Here is an 18,975-nt window from a genome sequence, read left to right as displayed (position 1 = left end):
TTACATGTACTTTACATGTGTGTGGTTCTGTGTGTATGCAGGATTTACTGATTTACATAATGAGCACACATCATGTATAAATGTCAGGGGACTACAGATTTTAAAAAAGCCTTTTGGCTAATTCTGGCATTTTTAACCCATGTATGATCATGTGTTTTATTAATTTGCACTGTCCCCTTCTTAAATAAACTGAATTGAATTGAAATATGTGAAATTGCATGATAAAATAACAAGCTGCATTCGTTACATTTAAAATATGTTTAGGGCTCTAGCTAAGGATCATATTTATAAGATTTGTTATTTATCTACAAGAGGCAGAACATTAGGATTTGTAAATAACATTCATAATAGCTTAAAAAGAAAAGCAGGAGCACTGAAAAATGACGAATATAAAGTATACACTTTATTCCATGAGCCGATATGTCTGCAGCAGCATGCCACCTGAGTTTCTTGCAGAGTTCCAGAGAATTCATTAATATTTTTGGCACCAGTTGTGGATTTCTTTGCTTGATTTATAACAGCTGGTTGGTGTGTTGACCATAATTGGACTAACCTTCACCATTTTGTTTTTTTACCACATTTGACATTCTCCTCAAACTCTCCGAGCCTGTAGGTCAGAAGTGGTGTTAAATGGCATGTTTTCACACATATTAATCATCTCTTTAAAATGAATAAATAAAAATTGGTTGTGCTCATACTGTAGATTGTATTCAATCAGTGAACCAATTCTAAGTGAGTGGACCTCCTTTTCAATGGCCTCAGTTAGATGGAGTGTGTGTACTATTTCCCACTCCAACTTCAAATTGACCATACTTTACCTCAGTAGAAAATTGTATGGCCTCTCCTGCATCCCGCATCTTTCACTCCCCCGTTCACGTCCTCCTCTCCTCTGCCCACACACACACACACACACACACACACACACACACACACACACACACACACACACACACACACACACACATGCGCTACAGCAGTTGACAGGAAGTCAAGGTTAGCTTAACAGAGCCTGATGGGGGCGAGGTGCCATCCAATACAGCCCTTTTTTATAGGCAGTAAATTTTAACAAGCGTCACCTCTTCTCCTGATTACACCACACACACACACACACGCACACGCACACAGACACACACACACACACACACACACACACACACTCTCTCTCTTAATGTGACATAAAGATGAAAGTCTTTTTTTTTTTCTTGATCGGTGTCAAAACTAAACTCCACCCCACCTTTAAAAAAATCTAATTGAAATGTGAATATCTTTAAAGGCATTTCATAAAAAAACAAAATGTCTCCAACATAACTACATGGCTAATAATTGACCACCGGCCTGGGCAGCAATACAATAGTTACACCTAGTTAGTTTAACAGAATCACATCCACATTATCAGACAAGGAGGGAAGGATACATCAGATATATCAATCCCATTTAGAACCAAAGCCCATCATTCTAATCCTCCTAATGTTGTTCCGGTGGATCTTGGCATCGGCTCGTTGCCACTTCCAGTATTCGTCTTCCCACAGCTGCCAAGGACCCGGCAGCACTTCACACACTGTCCCCCCGTCACACACTGTGTTCTAGTGTGTGTGTGTCCTAGTGTGTGTGTGTTGGCAGGCAGAGGAGGACAGGGACTTGACTTGTGGAGGTTGAGGTGGACGACCAAGCTTTTCGGATGAATCGTTAGTTTTAGCACAAGTTTTTTTTTTTTTTTTTTTTGGTTAGGCAATTTTTTCCTGACGTTGTCTCCTCTTCCTCACACATAAACACACATGTAGCAGCCGGTTATGTATCAACGGCCTAAAAACTTAATCATTGTTTAATTATTATTTATGTTATAAACGCATATAATTTAGTAACTTGCCAAAAACGTAATAACATTTCTGAACCAATAACGTTTTCATTGTATGCCGATTATCTAGTAGGTTGATACATTATTGGCTTGTTGCAATAGGAAGGGTAAGTGTCATGGTATTCTGATACTTTATAGCCTATAAATTATCTTAAATAAAGTGCTATGATTATATTATTACATATTTGGCTCCAGTTATAATATTGTTAAAGGATTTTTTTTTTTGTCCAGCCAATATGGGCAAAAATAATAATTAACAAAAGTTCATTGCAAATTAAAAACATGCATTGTCCATTTTCAGTCAGTGGCACCACTTACAGTCAAAAGTGGTTAAACACGTTTTTATACACAATTCAGAGCCTATACTCTGTTTGCTTTATATTGTTCATTTATTTCTTATAATGCCGAACTTTTGTCAATTTGTTTTCAACCTCCCAAGGGTTATGTTTTTTTGTTGTCATGGGAACATATTTTAATGGTGCAGGGTGCATCATCCGGTAGAAAACAGTGGAAGTTGCGTGGGTGTCTTCAAGTGCACCTGCTGTTTTAGTGTTACATAGGCGCAGAAGCTTTATGTGGGGAAAAAGGCTGAGTAAGATGGAAAAACATCTCTCAAAGCTGAGGTGAATAAATACATTTAAAAAATGCACTCAACAAATGGAGAAATTGAAAAATCCAGGAAATGATATTGTAAAAGTGTTAAGTTTCAATGCGGATTTAAATAAATACTTTGTTTGAAAGCGTTCAATTAGAATACGGAATTAGCTTGTTCAACATGTGTCAAGGGGATTCCACAGATGTTACTAATCAAAGTTGGTTGACAGGTCTTAGGGAGCACTACAGCTTATGCTTTAATGGAAAACAAAAATGTATGAAGCCTTTTGTGGCCCCAGAGGAAGCTGCTCAACGCTGATAAATTGCCTCAAGTCACTTGAGTGGCGTCGGTTGGGGTTGGAACACATGAGACTCTGACGGAACTGTTGGAGGTCAAGTTGCATTGTGGGTAATGCAGTCACTAGATTCTCACAAGGAAAAAGAATGCGTGAAATAAAGAGATGATGCTTCTGGTTCTGCTGCATCCATTTGAACTTAAACAGTGTCCAATATGTTTCTAGGATTTCACTGCTAAATCAATGAGAAATCTTTAAAGCATTATTCCACAGTCGTACATCACATATCAACTTAATTTGTTAGATTTAATTTGTTCACAGAATCCCCAAATTCCTCACAGAGAGATTTTCTATCAGACAGACACAGCACTGGGACATCAATTATTCTCGGAGTAATTTCCAATTTGTAACTGGCTTTGTTTCTCCTAATTTTAATCAAACTCACACCAGGATGTTTTGCACGCTGGGTTGGGTTCCAATAGACCTCACAGGACTAGAGTAATTCAGCCCTTGATTACAATATCTAATACTTATGAATTCATTTTAGCATAATTTATATATTTTCTCATTATGGCCACAGCTAGTGTGTTAAATTAATCGTATGTATATTTGTTATGTATTTCTTGTATGTATTTAGTGGTGGCTGGTATTACGTGTACGATGCCCACCATCTTTACCATTGTGTCCTTGGGCAAGACACTTAACCCCAAACGGCTCCAGGGGCGCTGTACTATGGCTGAACCTGCGCTCTGACCCCCTTTTAAGTGTGTTAACTTGAGAGGGGGTATGCGAAAAGATGAATTTCAATGTGACTTGTGTAAATTGACTAATAAAGAAAAGTTAACTAACTTTCTTACTTTTTATATATAGCTATGGACCTAATGAGAGTTTGAAAAAAAAATCTAATTAAATATAGAAATTGTTAATATTATTAAAATGTATTTCCTTCCTTGTCTCCGTCAGGTATCTCTACTTGCTGTTCTCGGAGGACGACCACTTACCGTTCGACCACTGGGTTTTCAACACGGAGGCTCACCCGCTGCCCGTCATAAAGAAAGACAAAACGGACACACCCAACGAAGTGGAGTAACTTCGCTGACACACACACACACCCCGTAAAAACTAGCGCGAGAACCTGTGATCCTGTAAGCCTGAGCCTCCAGCTGTTGAGCCATTTGGAGTTCCCCTAATGGTAACACAAACCTCTCCATCGGATTTAATTTTTTTAATTGTTAACGGGATCGAAACAGAGTTTGCGTTTAGTCGGCGGCAAATTCCTACTGTAGAATTTTCTTCTTTTTTTTTTCTTCTTTTTTTTCTGGGGATCTTTTTTTTTTGGCCTCTTGTTGAGTCCAGATGCTGACCTGAACCAACACAACTTTAATTACTGCCGGTTAACGTTATAACTCTTCTAAAGAAAGCAGTGAAATATCAGAGAGGTATTGTGTAAGTTTTTAATATTCTTGAAAAAAATACTCTCTGGCGATGTCATTGCAATTCAGTTTCGGTGGCAGTTTATTCTCTATTTTTTACGGACTCCTTCAAAGGGAGAACAGGTTGACCAGTTTTTCTCACGTTGTTCGTCTGTGATTTTGTCGTTAGTAGCCGCAGCTACTGTGGATATTTTTTTGGGACCCGAGCGTTGGGCACCAAAACCTTGAAAAAAACGTGTGTCCACGCTCTTGTCCGAGGATTACGGAGGCTAGGCGAGCGGTTAAAGGGACGCTCTATTCACTTCACAACACTTCTTCTTCGTCTTCTTTTCCTTTTCTGCTGTTCCTGCTCTTCAATATCCGAATAGGAAACTGGTTACTCGCACCCAAAACAAACACCAAAAACTTCTGGATCAAGGCGAGGAGAGTTTGCGTTTAGTTTTTCTAAAAAACATGGTTGTAAAGACGAAAGACGCAGCAGCACAACCCGGGAAATTTTTTGTAAACCCACAGTACTTTAGGACCTCTGCTTCCCCTCTATATTACTGCTTCCTTCCCCCTCTGAGTTGGGTGTGACTACCGGCCACCCCAGCTCTCTCTACCTGCCAGTAATTCCATTTTTCTCCCCCCCACAACGTTTACACAAAAACTGGGCCATCCTATTCTGCAGTAAATTTCAACCTTAATTCCTCTATTATCTTCATCTGTTTCACATTTGCACAAATATTTCCGGGGTTTGACCGATACAGATTTTTTTTTTTTTTAGCTTTAATTTCAGATTCATTTTCCAGAGATGAATCTATTTAATACTTTTTTTGTCTTTTGATGTCTTGATACCCCACAAATACCTTCTAGCATGTTAATACATTTAAAGCTTTAATGCGTAACTTCTGTTGCCCCCATGAGGAATTCTGAGGAATTACAACACAGGTTGGATACCTTCTGCTCTACATCCAGGTTTTTCTTAGCAGTAGAATCAACAACTGAAACATTTCTATATTGAACATATTCATCATCAAACCTGAGTATCGGTCAAACCCTCCTTTGCCTTTCTGTATCGTTTCCATCTTCCGCTTCCAACGTCGAGTCGACTGCAGGATCTTCTCTCCTCTATGAGGGGACGCAGACGCTCGACTACGCTGTAATATTACACACACACACTCAAACGCGGGAACACACACACACACACATACAAACACACACACACACACACTCACACACACACACTCAAACGCGGGAACACTCACACACACACACAAGAAGCCATACTGATCCAATACAGCTTATACCATTCTGTCGTCTGGATTTCTTTCCCCTTGGTCCTCCACACATTGGCAGGCAGAGGGTGAGACTGTATTGACACATAAACTGTGTTGCAGTTGTTGTACATTTAATGTTCTGATCGAGAGCTTGACGCGCTCGGCGGTAGTAGATGTGGATGAATTTTATGGTAAAAGTTTTTTCTCCTGATGCCACACGAAAACAGTAGCCAGATAAAAATCCAGTTTAGTCTTCAATCTAGTGCCTTCACTGTTGAAAAAGGAGGGGAAAGCCGCTCTCTCACACACACACACACACAGAGTAACATTTTAAATAGTCATTGACGTTTACGTAAAGTTCCCACGCCTCAGATGAGGATTTGACCAAATGCAGACACTGATTAAAGGATAAATCCCTCTTGAAAGTAGCTCAGAAGTTGTTGGATAAACTTGGTCTGTTCGACTTCTTTGTGATTAGTAGCAGATCAGACGGCCCAATTTAGAATAATAAGTCTTTTATCCTTATAATAGTCTTTCTCCAGCGTCCTAGTTTGGCCATCATCTGTCAGGAAGCATTGACTAACTGAGCCCAGCCACCCAGTTAAATTCCCTTGACTACACTGTCCTCTAGTGGTGGGTTGTTACACTTGCAGAAAACATGATAGTTCAATGACTGGGGGTCTGAAAAAAGTCAACAAAATTATGTAATAGTAACTTTTAATTTTTTTTAGTTTTTTTGGACCAAGGCAAAAAAAAAATTAGTTTTGTTTTAGTTTCCAGCAAAGGATTACAAATGTTTTCAATGGGTACCATAGTAACAAGAAAGGGGAATATTCTCAGATTAATGGAACACAAACTACATTTTTTTCAAACCTGGAATTTATGTTTTATGTTATGTTTGGGATATTTTTTTTTTTTTTTTTTTTTTTTTTGATAGTTGATTCTTGGGTTGATTGAAAGAGCTTACGTCATTAGTTTTTCTGGGTTGTCATTGGTTTAAAATCTGTATCTTGTGTATTTGACTGTGACACTGTTCAGCTCTCCCAATGATCCCGCTCCCAAAGGAATTAGCTTTAAACCGACTCAAAGTGTCAGTGGTAGATCTAGCAGATGGTGAGTCATTCGGAAAGTTCAATCGACTTCTGAAAACTTTTGCGCGTCCTCTCAGAAAGCTAAAATAAAAGGATGTTGGCCAAACTGAAGTGACAATTTTGAACCAAATCAGGAGCTTTTAACACATTTGGTTTGGTATATATTAAAAACAGACAGAAAAACACTTATTGAGACATCACTATAAGGCATTCTGTAAAAGGAAGAGTCTGATTCGCAACATAAAATGAAGAAATTCCATGATGGATTCTTAAGAAGATTGGCTTAAAGTCAAAGTCAATGTCCCCATACATTCCAAATGAGTTGTGTTTTCTGCTGCAAAATGAATCTGATCACAGCAGTTTACACTTTATAATGTCCTACTGTAACAAGGAGAGCCTGTAAAAGAATCTAATATATAGAAATAAAAAAATGCAGAGCAAAAGGCAAATTAATTACTGAATTAGATCCAGTGTTTGTGCTGCATAAATTCCCAAATAAACCCCACATTGAGTTCATTTTCACCTTGTAATTATTCAAAATAAAAGAGGCTAAATTCTCCTATTTTTCTTTAAAAACTATAAAGTAATGTAGCCAGGTTATGACCAGCGCATACATATCAGTCGGTAGGCCTTTCCTCGTTCAGATTAAATACAGTGTTGAGTTTCTGAGCTGTGATAAAATCCCTCTCTCTCTATCACTGTACAGACGACAGTGTCTACCGTGTTTCAATCTGTGTTTTGTTCAATAGAGCCGCTTTATTACGGTGGCGTTTATTACCCATGTGAAGTCGTGTTGTAACGGTTGATTTTTTGCTGTTTGTGTTAATTTATTCTGTAATGCTGAACATAGGATTTGGAAAGGGTTTGGGAGCTGACCCCCAGGTGGCGCTGTAGGCTAAATGGTTCGTGACCTAAACATACAGACTATAATGGTTTTGTGGACCAGCCCGTAAATAGATTTAATAAGACTGTGAAAACGGCCTGTTGAGTGAGTCTACGAAAAATTACTCACTTTTGGTACCATCCCCCTAGCGGCCACCGGAAGGTACTGCAATATTTGTCACTTCCTCATTGGATGCTGGTAGAAATCGCTGTGGTTGGGGCTTGGACTTTACCCTTCAATAACGAAATTCACCACTGTCCCTGTGTTCCAATTCGCATATTCTTTCTTTCTACTATTCTACATACTACATCTGACAAAAAAAGTATGTAGTAAGCATGCAGTAGGCACACAATTGGGACATACTTTCACTTACTTTATTTCAACAGAACATCGCACCTCTTGCTTATAATATATCCGTTGCATCGCTGGTTGTTTTCACTCGGAGGCTCCACTGATGTGACCTAACTTCCACTGCAGTGGATTGTGGGTCGGAATCGCCATTAAGCATGCTGGTTTACACACTTAAAATCACCACTGGATGTAGTAGGGCATCTTTGGTAGTTTTCAGCATGCTGCGTCTGACCACATGTATTGGGACATCCTAAATATTTTTCTACCATTTTAAATAGCAGGGAAGTATGGGGATTGGAACACAGACAGTTTGTGGGTATTGTCTTATTTATCTACCAAATTAGTCACATTGATGTCAGCTAACAATTAGGTCAGCTATTTAAGGCCACAGTTATGAGTTGCCAAACTTCCACAGAGTTATAGAAATTATAATATCACCAATAAATTATAACTGTTTATAAATGCTACACAGTAAAGAAAACCACCTGGGCGTCAATCAAACCAACTTACGGGAGGATAGAAACTGTATGAATGTACCATCCAATGTGAAGTGAAGAATATGTTATATGCATTTTTGTCTTTGTGTGTTTATCTCTATCTCTGTGCTTTTTTTTTTTTTTTATCTTGGAAAGCACAAAACGTTGAGGCAATCTGTGCAGGCGGAGAGAAGTCTGTAGTTGATCAGAAATTAACAGTTTTGGGTGTTTTTTTTGTTTTTTTTTATGGCTGGTAAATGCAGAAACGACACGCTGTTAATGTAGTGAACTTATTCAAATCTGTCACACAAGCTTTCATAGTGTATTGCAGATAAAGATAGTTTGTATTGTATCTAAACATGGACATAAAGGAATATCTGGCCCTATTGCAAATCTTTTACGGTATAGTGTAAGGACACTGATTGACGCTGATTTATTATCAATGCACTGACCGAAAATTTAACCAAAAGTTGCAGATTTAAAGCAATTGTTAAAGGTCTGTTCTAGGCTGTTGATGGTGCATTTATGGATCCCATAGTAAAACATAAGAGATACTGTAACTTATATTGAAGGAAAGTAGAAAACAGAGCTATAAAAACAGCTCGGTGTCCATCATAAAGACATGTTAAGGTTCGAATAGTTCCCCTTTGATTGGACTTGTACCCTGCAAACTTCCAAAACTAAACATGTTGGTAAATATTGAGCATTTAACCAATGAAAATGACTCCTCTATTTAAGGCATTTAGTTGCTTGTAATCACGGAGTAATGTGTGAAAATGATGGAGTCAAAAAACTGGTGGTTGGGTTATTCCTTAGATTAAAGAAATGCATTAAAGACTCCATATAGAATTTATATTAAATTGGGTAAATTCGTACAAAGATTTTTTTCTCATGGTGGAAGTTTAATTGTTGTTTTTTTGGTACAAAAAGTACGATGGTTTGATTTGGTATTTTCCAACAACAACAATCTTACTTTCTGTTGCAATTTGAGGGATTATAATTGTTAAAGTAACCGCGTGAAAACTTGGAAAAACCCTCTCAGAAACGTCAGTCAGGTTTTTGACGTGTAATTTCGATTTAAAGGGCCGATCCAATGCGTTTTCCCCGAAGTAGAAAGTAAAAAAAAAATACTAAAACAAAGATACTAAATCAGACCCTACATTCGAATTGATACTCCAGTCTGCACCCTCTTTGGTTTAAACGTGTGACTGTCATCAGCTAGTTTCACTAACTAAATAGGACAGAAAAAGCAGAATGTATTTGGTTTCTCACGTCTGCTTTAACTTCAACAAAGTGTGACATCAGGCATCTGCTCATTTACATTATGCAGAATCTTTTTTTTTTTTTTTCTTCAAATGAGTTTAATTGTTTTTAGTGATTTTTCTGAATATTGTGTTGACGATCTGTTGTGTTACAATGGCTTTCTATCGGTGAATAGTAAAGGTCAATGCCAACCTTTTTTGAATAATTCTAAATTATCCATGTCCTTATGAAAATGCACCACTTGTCCCTGAAGAAACTTCTAATTTATATCACACCGATATCATTACTTTTTTTTTTTTTTAAGTGGTGCACGATCACTAAACATGGCTGACCTGTCTTGGAACTCAAATAATCTGAATTTTTCAAATGGTTGGCGTTGACCTTTTTTAAAAGGTTTAAATATGTGAAACCTCAGAAATGTATCTGTACAAAATATTGCTGATAATCATTCCATTGCACATAGTTTACTTTGCGTTTATATGCAATATCTTAATTTTGTGGGGGAATCTGTTTGGTTGTGTTCATATTATTATTATTATTATTGTAAATAATCCATTCTGGCAAATGAATCGTTCTACATTTATATAAAAATCTTCTGATCTTATGGAATCAAATGATATTATTAAGCAGCAGACTTTTTAATAAACTATATTTGTTACACTTCTATTGTGAATAAAACAATCTTTTAATAAGTTGTGGTTTTGGATTTGTGTTGTGTGTTTCTTTTCAGCCTTTTCATTCACATTTTGGGTTATTTTTAAAAAGGAAAACATTCACTGCGCAATACAGACTGACTTTAGGCAAGGCAAGTTTATTTATATAGCACAATTCAGACACAAGGCCACTCAAAGTGCTTTACAGGGGCAAGATTAGAATACATAAAACACATTATAAAACATTTAAAAGCGAATAAAAGAAGCAAATAAAATAAAAATTGCAGGTTAAAATGGAAACAAAAAAGTCTTCAGACTCGATTTAAAAGAACTGAGAGAACTTTAATGTTCTTTAGGTTCTTAACTTTTTTTGACAACATCTTGGCATGACACCTCATAAAAATCATCTAACATAAAGTAATTGTGTGAATATTTTCCATTATAACCCTATCAATCAGAGGAATACTGAGGCAGTAGGTGATGAAGGTGGAAATAAATAAGTGCAACGATTTGGTCAAAATGAAACAAAAAAAAATATATCAAATTAAATAGGTTAACAAACTAATTTTTAACCACAACAGACCAACTGATGGATGGTGGGAATTAAATTGGATTGTGTGTCATGATCAGTATTGTCCACTGGAGGGAGCACCAGCCTTAGTTTTAAACATTCATTCTTTCCACAGCCTGAATGATGAAACATTACAACACCTTGTTAAAGGCACAATCTAAAGTGTGGCTGGAGTTTTGACTTTTTTCTCTCCTTTTTGGATCTATGGAGTAGGTGAAGATGTCCATATGACGTTTCTACTCTTAAGGATGAAAGCTCATTCTTGGTGGTTGGACAAAGAATAAAAAGTTGATATATTTTCCTAATAAGATTTTCCGATAGCATAACAGTTAATGCTTAGTTTATGTTTATTTAGCATTTTCTAAGCATGTATTAACAGCTAGGTAAAGCTGAGTAAATGCTTATTAAGCCTTGACTCACAGTTCATTAATGTACCCTTATTGTAAAGTGTTACCAAGTTTCCTCTTGTGTGTCATGACAGCTCCAAACTAATTTATAACTTTCACCATTTTAGATGAAGAAAAAAAAAATGCCATAAAATTGACGACACAATTTCTATTTCAAATCCTCTTTCTCCGTTTGAGGTAAGTAGAAAACTTTTTCAGCACATTTAGATTAATATTTCATTGTACATCAGTCAAGCCCGACTTATTAAGACGTCCTACATTTGAAAAAAACATTTATTTAAAAAATATGGTTTGTCCCATAGTGTTGACCCATTTGTATAAGAAGCTAACTTTTATTTCTTTAAATATATAAAAAATTATGAAAAGATGTTGGTTTGTTTTAATAATTCAGCTCTCGCCTTTACAGGAAATGTAATAAAGATGATCATCACAGACACTGTTTATGAACTAATATGTTTTTCTTTCAGACTTACTCCTGGCGTCTTGTCTCACCCACTAAATGATTGAGAAAAAGATATGAGTTGTGTAGCAGAAAAAAAGAAAATATAATTTAGCACAATAGATCATCTTTATCGGTCCAGCTCTCTCTCTCAGACAATAAAAACAATGCTGTCCACCTGCGGAATTCCTACTTTATGTCTTTCACATGACCAATCAAGTTTAATATTTTACAGAAAGGACACTTTGAATTTCCCAAGTCAGTGATTCTTGAGAACGCTTGTTAAAAACATTATCATATCTCATAAACATATGTCCTCACGATTCGATACCTGTCTTTACTGTGTGTGTGTGCGTGTGTGCTGGGAAATACATCTGGTGTTAATACACAGCCTAGGCTCTGTAAATGGGCATGTTGCTAGCTACAGTAGGGCGCCTTTGTTGACATACCATACAGGATACATACATTCTCACTGTATGGTCATATTGATTGGACAAACGGTCTGCGAGTCGAAAGTACCAGTTAGAAAGAAACAGCGGTTATGATGTAGGCCTAAGCCTATATGATGCAGTTCGACCTTCCACGTTCACCGGCTCCTTCTGACAGCTCACAGCCGCCGCCCCCGCACCGACAGCACAGCAAACTGCCCGTTATAGGCCAGGCAAAGTAACCCATTTTTGGGCCAAAAAACCGACAAATTGTAAAAGAATTTTTTTCAGCTCAGATAATTTCTATGAGGTGTCCAGAACAACATACTAAAAGTCCTAAGAAATCCTAGTTGAGGAAATATGTTTAATTCTCATCAATCCGAGGTGTGTGCCAATAAGGCGAGACACCAATAAATCCCAATAGGGCTATTTTTTTCCTTTAGTCCTATCAAAATGAAACTTTACACAATGGAAGTATCCATGACAATGAAAACATTTTGTATTACAAGTTTCTTTGAAAATGAATTTTAATATGCAAATGAGCTATACACTAATCGTACATGCCCAAAATAAACCCAAATAGGCTTAATTTTTTCCTTTACTCCTACCACAATACAACTTTACATAGTAAAAGTATACTAGAAAAGTAACTTTTTTTGTATTACAAGTTTCTTTTTAAATTAATTTGAATATGCACATGAGCTCCACACTTATTGAATATCCAATCATCCTACTGCCAATGGGTGATGGCAATGCTGCTTTCAGACTGGCCTCAAACCTGAAAAACTGCCTGGCTTACCTGCCAGGGGTATAACAGGTGCCTCTCATGAATTAGATTTGTCTCTTCAAATGCCACTGCACGCAATTTGATAGCACTACAACCAATCAGAGCAATGAACAATGTGACGTATTAAGCCCCGTTCATTTAGCGAACAGTGGGATTAACTGTTAAATTTAACTTTTGCCGTGGTCGTCTGCAAAACCGAACATTCCACTTACTTGCTAATGAAAGATTTGAGTGCCGTCTTCCAAATTGTAAAGGGTCGAGGCCAAAGCCATCTCAAACTCAAACAACATATCCGCAGCCATCTTTGATGTTTACTATCACGGCTTCGACGGCGCACTGTCGTCATCCGTTTACGTCCGCCCCAGAGCACCATACATAGGGCTCTGGCCCGCCCATATCAGATAGAACCAATTGAAACGTAGCTCAGGATTTCTTGACATATTTAATGAGCTTCAATGGAGAGTGCCCAGACCAACAGACGCAGCACATTTAATTTGCCAGCGCCTAGTGGCAGGTCTGGATTTACAGGCTAGTGCCATTCCCTTTCCTATGCCAGATGTAGAATCACAGCCTGAAATGGCATGGAGAAAGAGGAGATTGTCACGCACCTTGGGACCAAGTAACTCCTTTGTCTACTTTATGCACCATATCCGTCTTATTTTTGTTGCTTTCTTTGGTTCTTGTGCCATAAACAGCTCGTGTGCATTCAGATCAGCATGATGCAACAAGAGTACTAACAAGTCTGTGTCATCACCTACTGAGACTGTGTCTTTTGTTCTGGCAGAGGCAATGGCAATTTGGACAATGAGCACATCTGCATCGTGCTTTGCATGGTTTGTGATATACCATTTTTATCTTACAAGTTTCTTTGAAAATGTATTTTAATATGCAAATGAGCTATACACTTATCAAATATAGGCTACCCAAAATATATCCGCATAGGCTTCATTTTTTCCTTTAAAGATCCAAGTGACTCCTGCAGATATTGCTGCGGTTGGTCGCATACACATTCAGTACTTTATGATTCCTCCTATACGTGAACCTATTGAGTATCAGCCACTGGCTCTGTTGCCAGCAGATAACAAAACATTACAGCTGGATGTTTTGTGGAAGACATCCCTACTCCTTCACTCTCAAAGGCCATCATGGTCTGGTATGATGCAGATCCTGCATCTTCTAGATGAACACCCTGGGAGAGCTTCAGTAACATTACTTCCAATGATTGATCTTGATCCCAGTGATGAATCCTGCATATACTCAACATTGAGGTGTTTGGCAACTCAAGCTCTGCAGTATGATGTGACCCCTGTTCTGACGTTCAACCAACCCCTTCTGGAAAGCCTTGACCATTATAGGTTAACTTCTAATACAAATGTTTTACTTTTCATTTAGACTTTCATTGTGTAAAGTTTTAATGTGGTAGGAGTAAAGGTTCAAATTAAGCCTATGCGGACATATTTTGGGTAGCCTATATTTGATAAGTGTATAGCTCATTTGCATATTAAAATTCATTTTCAAAGAAACTTGTAAGACAAAAAATGGTGTTTCACAAACCATGCAAAGCACGATGCAGATGTGCTCATTGTCCAAACTGCCATTGCCTCTGTCAGAACAAAAGACACAGTCTCAGTAGGTGATGACACAGACTTGTTAGTACTCTTGTTGCAAGTCTGATCTGTGGCAAGTCTGATCTGTATGGGTTCACTTTGGTGGGCGTACACTGACCTGGTTTGATCTCTGTTTTATCTAGTGCCACCCAATTTCTTCCCTAAAGATCTCTCATTACATTGGTCCATTTCATCACTCAATTTGGCCCACCTGATTATGTTTACCTGCCATTGAGCAGGTAAACATAACCCTGAGCTGCATTGGTTAAATTGTTAACCAATGCAGCTCAGGGTTCACAAACTTTTGGATATTCAATAAGTGTGGAGCTCATGTGCATATTCAAATGCATTTAAATATAAACTTGTAATACAAAAAAAAGTTTCTTTTCTAGTATACTTTTACTATGTAAAGTTTTATTGTGGTAGGAGTAAAGGAAAACATTAAGCCTATTTGGGTTGATTTTGGGCATGTACGATTAGTGTATAGCTCATTTGCATATTAAAATACATTTTCAAAGAAACTTGTAATACAACATTTTTTAATTATCATGGATACTTTCATTGTGTAAAGTTTCATTTTGATAGGACTAAAGGAAAAAAATAGCCCTATTGGGATTTATTGGTGTCTCGCCTTATTGGCACACACCTTGGATTGATGAGAATTAAACATATTTCCTCAACTAGGATTTCTTAGGACTTTTAGTATGTTGTTCTGGACACCTCATAGAAATGATCTGAGCTGAAAAAAATTATTTTACAATTTGTCTGTCGTAAAATGCTATTTTGCCTGGACTATTATGACAGTTCGCCCCCCAGTAGGCCCTATGATAAACAAATGATTAGGGATAAATCAAAATGTGATCCTGCCATTAAAAAAAAAAAAAGTGATATGATATTTTTGCCATAGATCATTGCCCTGTTTTATTTTAAATGCATTATGGGCATTAAGTGTCTGTTTTGTGTAAGTATAGGTTATATATTTCTTGTTTTCCATGTTAAAAGTAAGCTACTTGTAAATTGAAAGTAGCCTAAATGTGGTTGAAAGAAAAGGAAATGTGCGGTGTTGATCAGATGTGATAGATAAGGGGTCGCTATTGGATGCAGACATTATGAGATTCGGACCTTTGCTGTAAGAAAATGTTGTCAAATGGACCCATTTAAATTTTAGTTGAAGACCCCTCGGTCAGACCAAGAATAATTCAATTGTAGTTCAAGGATGATGTTGTCGATGACGGTATGAGGAAGAGAACTGTGGAATGCAGGTCTTTTAAATGTAGAAACTGGGTTAGATCATATGATTTTTGTATGACTTGACTTGTGACTTGCTTGACCTGAGCAATGACTTGACTTGTGACTTGCTTGATTCTCACTACAGTGACTTGGACTTGCTTGAGACTTGAAGGTTATGACTTGAGACTTGCTTGTGACTTGCACATTAGTGACTTACCCCCACCTCTGGGTAATATCTTCATTTCGTGCACGGGTTCAAAGTACGGGAACATCCTCTCAGTGAAGGTGTGTGTGAAGGTGTGTATGAGTGTGTTGGTAGTCGCATCATAGAACGACAGCTTTCCTCTGCTCCAGTCCAGAGTCACTCCGATCTTCTGGAACCTCTTCTTCTTCAACGGGAGAACCTTGTCCGGGTCTGACGGGGTCCACGTGTGGCATGTACCATCGCAGAACTGAATTCCCCACAGTCCATAACGTATGCTAGCTTTCCTGTCCACGGACTCTGCAAACACACCCAGACACCATTGTCTACTGCCTTCGACCTGGACGTCCCAGCTGTGAGTCCCCGACTTGAAGCCCTCGGAGCTCAAGACAGAGCGATAGGAACCAAACCTCTCCGGGTTATCGGGCAGTATCTTCTCATCTCCACGGCTCACACTGGTCAGATCTTCAGACAGGATGAGATCGGAGCCGGCCGTGTTTGGGTCCAGAACCAGAGGAGTGTAGGAGACCACATCCTTCATTTTGTGCCAGACGTTGAAGGCCAGGTTGCCCAGGTGTTTGGCCTCGTCTATCAGAGCTCCTGAGGCCAGCTTTGGATCGTCGGGCAGCGGGAACTGCTGGACTCTCTCCACCGCAGCCTTGTAGCTGAGCAGGAACGAGACGTCTTCAGCTCTCATCTGCTCCTCTGTGGTTCTGACTGTGTATGAAAGAGCCGCTATCCCTCGGCTCAGGGCCTTAATCTTCTCCTTTATCATATTGCTCTTCTGCTGCTCTTCCAAGCTCAGTGCAGCGATCCTTGCCGCCTCTTCCTTGTCGAGGAACCGGTGAAGCTTCTTAAACTGCTCCTTGATCTGCGTCTCCGTGCTTCGGGCCTGGACCTTCAAGTGTTGCGCTATCTGATCCGACTTGATTTTAACTTGTACGAAAAGCCTTAACTTCTCCTTCAAGGGCTCCATGGTCTCCTGAAGTAGTTTCTTGTTGAGTCGCGCCGCTTCGTTGACCTGTTTGAATCTGTGGCCGCTGTGTTTCTCCGAATCTCTGCAGACCACGCAAATCGGCCTCATATGGTCCAGACAGAAGAGTTTGAGTTTCTCAGAGTGCAGATTGCAGAGCTCCTCCGAAGCTTTCTGATCCCTCTCCTTTATGAAGGCCTCACACAGGTTCTTCAAAACCAGGTTACAAGGTGGTTTGGTCCTTGAAGATCTCCTCTTACAAAGCGGACACTCGAGCGCCGGTTGGGCTTTCCACCAGCTCTGCAGACAGTCGCTACAGAAGCTGTGGCTACACGACAGAACCACCGGAGATCTGAAGACGTCGTGGCACACCGGACAGCACAGCTCCATGTCGGAGCCGGAAGCCATTTTGTTTCGGCTTGCAGCTGAAAACACAAACAGAAAAAGGTTCAAGATATTTTTGATTGTCATTTCATATGTGATGAAAACAAGCATCTTAATTGTATGCTTTCCAACACAGACTACCTAATATCTAGATATAACAAAATATATTAAGAAATATAGTAAGAATATAGGTTAGACCGGAGTAAGACCTACTGTAGATACATGGGTATTTAATTTTAAAATATATCGTTTTAATAATATTATAGTATGTACATAATTAAGTAAACACATTTGCAGGGTAATATAGACTATAACTTTGTTAGTTGTAGAAAATCTTGTAAAGGGCATCTGGGGGGGGGGGGGCATTTTGTTTCTGGTTGCAGCTGAAAACAAAATCAGAAAGGTTCATGGTTCAAGATATTATTGTCATATGTGAGCAGTTAAAAGCAATAGCACTAAACAATAAAATTCTTATTTTGTCTTCTCTCAAACACACCTACTAACATACTATATAGATCTAACAAAATATAGTAAGAAATGTAATAGAAATGTAGGGTCAATCGAATTAAGACACCCCTCCCAATTACAATCTGTTATTCATTTTCAAATATATAGTTTGAATAATATTATAGTATGTACACAAGAAGTATGGTTAAGTCAACACATTAAGAGAGTAATATAGACTACAACTTTGTTATTATATAACTCAATCTTGTAAAGGGCATCTTCGGGGGGGGGGGGGCTTTCACCATTTGTTGTTCAAACTATTATACTCTATTCCCCTTAACATGATTCTCATTTGAACATTTATAAAACGTTTGTACATGTATGCCCATATTTGAAAAAAAAAGCACACACACTTATTTTGTACTGTCAAGATATTACATCAATTTATCTCAAAAACAGTCTTTTGATTTCTCCACAGCAGTAAAATGATTTCAATGCTATTCAAAGAGGCAGTCCACCATCATGCAATAATAGGACTGAGTTATAACCTGGTTAACCCTTTACATATATATATATTCAAAAGAAAAACAACTATGTGCATTATAACTGTGCAGTTGTCATTTGCAATAAATAAATAAAGTAACCTGTGTGTTATGTGTGTGTGCAATTTTCAGTACAGAGTCATATAAAGCGCGAGAAAGTAGTCAGACGTGGCTCCCCTCCCTCTTATACTGAGATTTTTGAGTCCGTTTTTTTTAATCAAATTTACCTACGTTGTGTGTACGCGTCAGCAGGTGGGCTCAGCAGTGTTGTAGTTTAACACCGTTTCTCTCCTGTAGCTGTAGTCACTCAGAAGAAGCTGTTAGTTGGTTCGTGTGGAATGACAGTGAATCGGACCGTCTGCTTTCCAGTCCGTCAGTCTGCTGCTCTCTTCAGTGAGAAAGGAAAACGAAACCTTAAAAAAAATATATATATATTTGGAAAACGAAACTTAGCTATTTCCTGGTTTGTCCCAGACGAGTCATAGAAGGGGGATGGGCTTCTACTCTGCTGTGTGCAACGCGAGTGTCTGTATCGTTGTTGGTGATGTGTATATCTATTTGTGTTGCTTATATTAGGCCCATTACTTTCCTATTCTAATTTCTCTTCATAATGCCCGCACATGAAGAACGTGTGGTAATGCCTGGGCTGGCCATTGGACTTTATTATGTAGTTCAAGTTGTATATTTGTATGGATTGTATCAAATATAGTATGACAAATTGTATAGATTTGTAAAAAGGATTATAAAGAACACAGGAAGCTAATATAATAAATATAAGTTATTGAGCTGTGGAAAAGGGGTAGG

The 18,975-nt window shown here is 38.3% G+C and overlaps 2 protein-coding genes across 3 annotated transcripts in view; one reads left to right on the top strand and one right to left on the bottom strand.

Annotated features, from left to right (window-relative positions):
* The window catches only part of man1a1 (mannosidase, alpha, class 1A, member 1), a 134,234-nt gene extending 124,050 nt beyond the window's left edge, over window positions 1–10,184 (top strand). Inside the window, exons 12-13 of one of the 2 annotated variants that reach the window (XR_013845364.1) lie at window positions 3,709–8,727; window positions 8,788–10,184. Coding sequence is in view for 1 of the 2 variants with exons in the window: in XM_080047908.1 (XP_079904034.1) it covers window positions 3,709–3,835 (127 nt within the window). In the remaining variant the exon portion in view is untranslated. Of the gene's footprint in view, window positions 1–3,708 lie in introns of both variants that reach the window. The other variant, XM_080047908.1, reaches the window with a different exon arrangement.
* Window positions 10,185–15,158: 4,974 nt separating this feature from the next.
* On the bottom strand, window positions 15,159–18,538 carry LOC307266206 (zinc-binding protein A33-like). The gene is made up of 3 exons (XM_080048180.1): window positions 18,403–18,538; window positions 15,841–17,223; window positions 15,159–15,215 (listed from the first exon to the last, which is right to left on the bottom strand). The coding sequence occupies exons 2-3, from the start codon at window positions 17,204–17,206 to the stop codon at window positions 15,172–15,174; spliced, it is 1,410 nt and encodes a 469-aa protein (XP_079904306.1). The 5' UTR covers window positions 17,207–17,223; window positions 18,403–18,538; the 3' UTR covers window positions 15,159–15,171.
* Window positions 18,539–18,975: the final 437 nt, after the last annotated feature.

The sequence above is a fragment of the Ammodytes marinus genome, assembly GCF_949987685.1.
Source record: "Ammodytes marinus genome assembly, chromosome: 19".
Lineage (NCBI taxonomy): Eukaryota > Metazoa > Chordata > Actinopteri > Uranoscopiformes > Ammodytidae > Ammodytes > Ammodytes marinus.
Note: the sequence above shows the minus strand (reverse complement) of the source record. Positions and strands in the feature narration are given on the sequence as shown.